Source organism: Cibotium barometz, chromosome 61, assembly GCF_041138505.1.
Source record: "Cibotium barometz isolate CiBa-2024 chromosome 61, ASM4113850v1, whole genome shotgun sequence".
In the NCBI taxonomy this organism is placed as follows: Eukaryota; Viridiplantae; Streptophyta; class Polypodiopsida; order Cyatheales; family Cibotiaceae; genus Cibotium; species Cibotium barometz.
Genome location: NC_141106.1, coordinates 22960007 through 22968514, shown reverse-complemented (window position 1 = coordinate 22968514; position 8508 = coordinate 22960007). Strand labels below are relative to the sequence as shown.

The 8508-nt window shown below is 44.7% G+C and overlaps 1 protein-coding gene across 1 annotated transcript; it reads right to left on the bottom strand.

Annotated features, from left to right (window-relative positions):
- Window positions 1–204: 204 nt before the first annotated feature.
- LOC147604683 (pentatricopeptide repeat-containing protein At5g16860-like) lies at window positions 205–2367 on the bottom strand. The gene is made up of 3 exons (XM_086794996.1): window positions 1503–2367; window positions 1046–1364; window positions 205–964 (listed from the first exon to the last, which is right to left on the bottom strand). Exons 1-3 carry the CDS (start codon window positions 2365–2367, stop codon window positions 205–207), a joined length of 1944 nt encoding a protein of 647 aa, XP_086651122.1.
- Between the last annotated feature and the right edge of the window lie 6141 nt (window positions 2368–8508).

Here is an 8508-nt window from a genome sequence, read left to right as displayed (position 1 = left end):
GGTGAACCAGCGAGCTTGAAGTATTTGAAAAAAGTGCCCAAGAAAACACACACAATCACTAGCTTCTCACTGTGCCCATATAACTCAGCTTCCTTTGCATCAACGGATGTGTTTCTGACACCAAATGCAAAGCAAATCTGTGAGGTACATAGGACATGCCCTCCCTTGACATCTTCTACAAATCTTCTAGCTTTGAAAATGTATTTATCCCCAACCAAAAAAAGGGTGCTCAATTTCATCAAAATTGGTCCACCAACAGTGTCCTGGCTTCTTCCATGCTTGTTTTTCCAACCTCATTGTGTCAACCTTCCTTGCATCCTCCTGCATGCCAGCATCTACATAGATGTTAAACAGGCAGAAATGTGCTCCAGGATCCTTTTCATCCAATCTCACTGCATGCTCAAAAGCCTGTCTTCCAAGCTCCACATTGCCCCACTTTCGACAAGCACCCAACACAGTGTGCCACATCACAAGATTTGGATGGAAGGGCATCTTCTTAATCATTGCAACCACCTTGTCGAATTGGCCTGCACGGCCAAGGACATCTATCATGCAAGTGTAGTGCTCAAGAGTTGGAGTAATGCCGTAGTCTTTGCTCATGGCTTCAAAGTACGCCTGGCCTAAATCCAGTTGACCTGCATGACTGCACGCACTAAGAACACTTAGGAATGTGACCCAATTTGGCTTTATGCCTTCTCTTTTCATCCTATCGAGGATATGGAAAATCTTTTCACTCTCTCCTAGCTGGGCATATCCTGCTATTAATGCTGTCCAGGAGACACTGTCTCGAACTGAAAGCTTGTCAAACACATCCTGTGCTTTTGCAAGCAAGCCACAACTGGCATACATGTCAACCAATGCACTACCAACAAAGGGGCTTCTTTCCAGCAACCCATTCCTAGCAACCTCAGCATGTATTTCTTTGCCCTTGGCTGCAGCTCCTATGCTGCCGCAAGCTTTCAAGCTGCAAACAAATGTGTAAGCATCTGGAGAGACACCCTCCAGTTGCATCTGTTCAAGACAGTTCAGCGCTTCCTGACCATGCCCATGTTTGGCATATCCTGCAATTAGTCCGGTCCATGAGACAACATTTCGAATTGAAAGATTGTCAAGAACTTCCTGCGCTTCTGCAAGCAAGCCACAATTGGCATACATATTGACTAATGTGTTGCCAACAACAAGATCTTGTTCCAACCCTTTTCGAGCAATCTCAACATGCATTTCTTGGCCCTTGTCTGCAGCTCCTATGCTGCAACAAGCTTTCAAGCTGCAAATAAATGTGATGGAATCTGGAGAGATGCCCTGGAGTTGCATCTGTTCAAAACAATTCAGTGCTTCCTCACCCCGCCTGTTCTTGGCATATCCTGCAATTAGTGCATTCCATGAGACTGCATCTCGAACTGGAAGCTTGCCAAACACTTCCTCTGCCTTTACAAGCAAGCCACAGTTGGCATACATATCCACCAAGGTGCTGCCAACCGAAACATCCCTTCCCAACAAACCTCTTCTAACAATCTCATCATGTATTTCTTGACCCTTTTCTGTGGCTCCTATGCTGCCACATGCCTTCAAGCTGAGTACAAATGTGACAGTATTTGGAGAGATACCCTCAAGCTGCATCTGTTTAAAACAGTTCAGTGCCTCCTCACCACGCCTGTGTTTGGCATATCCTGCAATTAGTGCATTCCACGAGACAACATCTCGAACCAAGAGCTTGTCAAACACTTCCTGTGCCTTTGTAAGCAAGTTACATTTGGCATACATGTCAACCAAGGTGCTGCCAATGAAAAGGTCTCTCTCCAGCCCCTTTCTGGCAATCTGAGCATGCAATTTACAGCCTCTTTCCACATCCTTCAGCTGCGCACAAGCCTTAAGTAAGGCCACAAAAATAGGCCCACTAGGATGTACAGAATCCTTCTGCATTTTCTGGTACAGGTTAAGAGCATGATGTGGCTCCTCACATCTAACATGACCTGTGATGAGAAAACACCAAGAATACTCATTTCGATAAGCCAACCTATCAAAAACCTGTTGGGCATTGCGCATACTTCCAACCTCCACCAACATTGAAAGCAACGTGTTGCCCAGTGATCTATGACCTTCCAGCCCATTTTTGTGCAGGTAAGCATGCAAACGCAGGGCAAATGGTAGCTTTCTCTCTTTTTTGCACTTGTTCAAGATGCATACAAGATTTTCAAGCGAAGGAGACTGGGTCATCCCCTCCAAACAAGTGAGTGTCTCTTCTAAGCTAAGCATCTCCCAACCTACCAGTTCCTGTGATGTGGCATTGCGCCTTCCCTTGTTTGCAGACTCTGTTTTCTCCATCATGTCCTTAACCTGACTTAGATTGTACCTGCGTCTATCCATAAAATCTGGGGATCTTAACTCTGTCTGTTGCAATCCACAATAGTTGCATCAATTGGCTTTACATGTGCAAAAATGACACACTTGACCAACTGTCATGCTGCCGAGGAGTGGCAGGTTAGCCTGCATTGGCATCTGGAGCAGGTCCCTTCTCGAAGATAGACCCGGACAATTTTCAATGGAGCAGGTCCCTGCTTGAAGATAGACCCGGACAATTTTCAATGGAGCAGGTCCCTGCTTGAAGATAGACCCGGACAATTTTCAATGGAGCAGGTCCCTGCTTGAAGATAGACCTCCGGAGGATATGTAATCTCCCTGCAAGAGGGGGCAGTATGGAGGGAGACCATTCATTAACATGGTATCCTCCTTCCCAAGGATTCCTCAGAAGGTAGGCAGTCATGATAGGGACCCCTAGATTAATGTGATCTCGCTTACGGGAAACAAAAAAGGGCGGACACGCTTACTTCGCCCCACCTTTGTACGACCTCTATTAGCTATTGGGGACTGAGAAGGATCTGTGAAGTAATTTCCCCCCATAAACGCTCCGTGCTAGAGCTTTTATAAGCTGCATACCAACAAATGTTCGAACAATTCAATCATCTCTCTGCTACACATGCCTGATCTGCATGGCGAACGCTCGTACAAGGTAAGCTTCTCCGGCGACCGGCCCATTCGATGGACGTGTCTGGAGTCTGCATCAGTCCAAGTTCACTTCAGGACTATCTCCCACAGGTCATAAAGACACCTTACTAATGGGATCAACGGTGGAAACCCGGCCTCCCAGCGGGAGATCTCCGGGACCTTTTTTGTAAACTCAGGCATTTTTGCAAACTCCGGAGAAATGCAAACTCGAGCCAATTTGTAAATGATTCGAACCCGAGACGTCGTAGGGCAATACCATCACATTGGTGCTCTGGATTTTCCGCCGTTAAGCCTTAAGCCGTCCCCGGCTTTTCCCCCTGGGGCCAACCGGTCAAGATCGGACAGCCCTCGATTGCCCCGACCATGATGCCCAATTTCCACCATTGATCCCATCACTATGGGATCTTGTGTGGGAGATAGTCGTAAGGCTCGTATCTCCTTGACTGCAGGTTCCAATGTTTAAAAAAAAAAAAAGGCCGAAACTAACTAAATGTTTTGTTTTGATTTTTTTGGGGGTGGTTTTTTGTTGTGTGTTTACATTTTTTTCCCCCAAAAAAAGACTTCTATTAAGTATGATTTTTTATTTTACAAAAAAGGAGATTTCAGATCAAGCAGGGAGGAAATCTCAACCAATATGGTGGCTTGTGCTGCCAGTAGGGTCCTGCCAAACTTGGCTGGCAAGACCACCATGTAGAGAAAGCTAAATAAAAGAGGAAATCTTCATTTCCCTATACGAGTGCCACAACCTCCGCCAAAAAGTCTCTGAATGTCAACAGTGATCCCATAAGTCTCCCAATGAGGTCTAAGAGTAGGGAATCTCTAGATGTGTCCCAGTGTCTGGTGCTCGACACAATGTAACTAGGGTAGGGCATGCTTTTCATGGGGTTAAAAGAAGGCCTCCACTCTCACTCACTAGGGTCTTAGTGCAGTTATCTGATAGGACACCCATCATATAACCAAAGCCTCTAAGAATTTGTAATCATCCCTTGAGGGGGATCAATATAGAAGTGCTTCCTTGCCCTATCCACCACTCTCATCGGGCAGACCATTGGACTTGGCATTTGCCTTTCGAGAGGGCCTACAAAGCATGTCTCTGCTCATTCTTCAAAAAAGAGGCATCTAAAGAGGCACACATATTATCTATAATAAGCATAGGCATGTGCTGCAACATCTCTATCCAAAGAGTGGGCTTCTACAAAGAGCAAAACCTAATAAAAATCTGAGGCAATGCTCCTCACCTTATATGGCTCAATGTGAAATTCCCCCTGGGAATCCTACAAGCATCTCAAACTATCCCTTCTATGGATAGATCCATGCACTGAGATAAAAGGTTCATTGCATCACCCATCTGTGCCCAAAATGCCTAATTAGCATGAAATGCGAAACTTCGCCTGCCTATCCATGGCCAACTTGTAGCTCAACACTAACAATGGATAAGAGATTTGGGATCCAAGGGGACCTAGGATGCTTCTCGTGTTCCCTTTGGAGCATAGCCTACCTCCATCTGATAGCTCGCTCCTTGTCCAAAGCCTCTTTTTTCTTGGCCAAAACATAGTGCTAGTGGCTAGTCCTCTCCAAGGCCAAGGCAAGTCTCTCTCTAGGGGTTAGGATCATCACAAAGCCTCCAAATCTCCACCAGGTTTTGATATGTCGTTCTCTTTAACTTTAGCATGCCTATCATAAGATACACCTTCTTGTCTCTTTTTAAGATGGCAAGATGGCAATAGAACCTCCTCTATCCAAGCCCCAATCATCCACATAAAACCTATCCAATCGTGCAAAGATGCATCCATCCCCGCTTCTACGGTTATGCCATGAGTAAGATAAAAAGTTAGGCCTCCTCTAGAAATCATCATCATATGTCCAACAATCCCTGCCATAAAGGAGCGTATGAATCTCTCCCAGGAGGCTCTCTCCAAAGGGTGTGTTCTACCCTCACGTCCACCCTTTTCGTCAGAGGGCTACTCAAGCATGTTGAATCTCTCCTCCTAGGATTCATACCCTCCTCCATAAAAGGAGAGTATGAATCTCTCCCAAGAGGGTCTCTCCAAAGGGTGTGCTCTACCCTCACATCCACCCTTTTCGTCACAGGGCTACTCAACCATGTTGAAGTCTCCAATAATTTAATGATCAACATCCTACGAAAGCAGTTTTGTGTTGGTGTCCTGAAGGGCCACCCTCTCTCCCCACACATTACGCACATAGATATTCAAGATACCTAGCTTCTATTCCTCCTGCAAAACCATAGTCCATTATACTCTAGCAAGTATGGTAACACCGTGACCAATAACATTAGGCAAAAGCGATGTTGACACTGTAATGCATACCCCACCTTTGGTCCCCTATGCACACGACCAAAAAGTGTGTCCAGAAATGATCTTACTAGTTTTACCACACTGAAGCATATCCAATGCATACCCCACCTTTGGTTCCCCCTATACACATGACCAAAAAGTGTGTCCAGAAAGGATCTTACCAATTTTACCACACGAGAAGCATATCCAATTTGGGCTCCTATAGGAGAAACACATCTAGTTCCACCTATGCACATGGCTAAAAAGTGTGTCCACCTATGCACATGACTAAAAAGTGTGTCCATAAAGGATCTTATGAGTTTTATCACATTGAAGTATATTATTTAGTATTTTTATCTTTTCTGTTGGCCGACCAGCAGTCCCACACAGTATATATAGCTTTGCCTCATCATTCACCACAGTGTACCACTTCTTGACCATATACGGTACCATCTACTGCTGCTGCTTATGCCAGGCTCTACACTACATTGCTTCATCATCATCGCTTGACAGGACAGCACCTTAGCGTTTTATCATCTGGCCACACCTCAGGACAACAGCCCACTCTCTACTACAAGAAAAGCCACATTGTGAGACAGCAGTCCTCTTTGCTACATTCAGTACATCAACGCTTGACAGGACAGCACCTTAGCGTTTTATCATCTGGCCACACCTCAGGACAACAGCCCACTCTCTACTACAAGAAACATTGTGAGACAGCAGCCCTCTTTGCTACATTCAGTACATCAACGCTTACATCATCAACACATCATGAACGTTTACATCAACACATCATCAACGTTTACATCAACATATCATCAATGTTTTACCACAGTTTATGGGACAGCAGTCCTCTCTGCTACAGTAGAGCATATCAGCGTTTTATTTCAGCTCATGGGAGAGCATCCATCTTTGCTACATAGAGCATATTAGCGTTTTTTCCTCAGCTCTCACCATCGGGACATCAACCACTCTCTGCTACATCACACCATCAGGATGGCAACCCACTCTTTGCTGCTTATCTTCACCACATCGACACCCTTCAAGTACGCAGCACCCTTGTCACCATAGCTTGCACCACTTGGGACGGTAGCCCTCTCTGCTCCTCACCACCCTTCAAGTACGCAGCACCCTTGTCACCAGAGTCTGCACCCTTGAGGTACACCTTGAGGTACACAGCACCCTTGTCACCAGAGCCTGCACCCTTCAAGTCTTGTAGCACCCTTGTCAACAAAGCTTGCACCACTACACCACTCGAAACGGCAGCGCTCTCTACTCTTTATCTACCACCTTAGGTATTGTAGCACCCTTGTCACCAGAGCCCTGTATCACCTCATCTTTTGCTACCATTACCACCTCTCGGAGTGCCTTTGCATCACCGATGGCGAGCGTTCGACATCGACCACCTCACGGAGTACCTTTGCCTCACATCGACGCGAGCCTTTGTCATCGATCGTGCTTCATCTCCGACATTATCTGTGCTTCTTTACTAGTCTTTCTACTCATAGTCACCTCACATTAGAGGGCTCTTGTACATATGTTTACTCACCATTATATATAGACTCACTCACATATTTTATGCTATGTTGTTTTGCTTTGATCTCTCGTACATCTGGTCCTTTCGTCCTTTTTCCCTCACATGGTATCAGAACTATCGTGAGCAAAGGGATTGAAGCCTTGAGAGCACACATGGATCTTCTACCCGCACTCCCGAAGGACCAACTCTTCTCACCAGAAGTTGATTCTCCAAACTCTCATCTGGACCACATAGGGAATGGGCCTTCTTACTCTGAGAAGAGTCCCATTCAAGATCTCACTTTGGGAGACGATCAACCCATCTACATCAACTCACCTTCACAACCTTTGCCTCCACAATCGCCCTCTTTGACTTTATCAGATTTTGTTTCCATAGGGAGATACATTCCTTCTACCAGTGTGTCAATGTAGGACCTTGGCATCCATCGTCTTCTCTCATGGTTCCCTTTTTGGGAGATACATTCCTTCTACCAATGTGTCAATGTAGGACCTTGGCATCCATTGTCTTCTCTCATGGTTCCCTTTTTGGGAGATACATTCCTTCTACCAGTGTGTCAATGTAGGACCTTGGCATCCATCGTCTTCTCTCATCTTCTCTCATGGTTCCCTTTTTGGCTCGAGAGGGGGTGTGTGAAAATAGCTTTTTGTCAAGCCCTAAAAAGGGAATTTTTTGGACATGTATTATTTTTATTTAGTATTTTTTTAATCTTTTCTTCTCTCCGATAGCCTTTAGGCTGGCCAACCAGCAGTCCCACACAGAGTATATATAGCTTTGCCTCATCATTCACCAAAGTGTACCACTTCTTGACCATAAACGGTACCACGAGCTGGATAACAAAAGCACTGAGATTGAAGAACCATCAAAATGTTGGAAATAATGAATGTTTCGAGCCTTACACCTCTGACATTTGGTATCTTGAACACGAACTAACAATGCTCTTGACTATGCAATGCTTTTTTTCAATCATGAGTTTGTAGCGGTTGAACGATCTGACATGGGGTTTTGGACCTTAAATGTGAAGAACAAAATAATACATTACAACATCTTAATACAAAATATACCTAAAGGCTAAAATTCCTATTGAGTTGGCTATTTACATGTTCATGCTAGTCGTACGAAGTCAAGCTCTATATCAAAAACAATACAATTAGGTCATGATTTACAGGAACAATGGTGTGCACTCGAGTACTGCATTTACAATAAGGGGTTTGCATGATTCAAGCAGCCATCGTAAGGGTAGGCCACATAATGCTTGTGAGACAAACAAGGACAAGCATATGTGGTTAAATGTTGCCTTACGTGACCTAGAACAGGAATGGGTTTGAGAATACACAAGCACGGAGAAAGTTCTAAAATTATTTTAGAGCAAGTGTCTAATACATACGTATCATGTCAAAAATCATAAAAAGGATCTCAGCAAGTGATTATGGCTTTGGACCAAGTGCTTGTGCATTTACCTTTAGGCTGAATCATTGTGACTTTATACACAAACCTAACATTTGAACACGAAACATTGTTGTATGCACCAATGCTAGGGAGTGGGATAGGACTAAGAGTCGATCTAACCACCTTGGTAGCACCAAATTCCAATTTGGAAGCAGACCAATAATTCTTCACAATGGAGGATACAATATCAAGATTATGGGGCATTAGCATAATTCAATGTCCAAG

Bases quoted from the DNA above. Each gene is read 5' to 3' on its own strand.
- LOC147604683 (XM_086794996.1), bottom strand. From the start codon at position 2,367: ATGGATAGACGCAGGTACAATCTAAGTCAGGTTAAGGACATGATGGAG. The intron at 1,365-1,502 runs GTTTGTTGGGAA...CACTAATTGCAG, and splicing joins TGATGAGATTGTTAGAAGAG to GATATGCCAAGAACAGGCGG. The intron at 965-1,045 runs GCATGGTCAGGA...ATTTGTTTGCAG, and splicing joins GCAGGATATGCCAAACATGG to CTTGAAAGCTTGCGGCAGCA.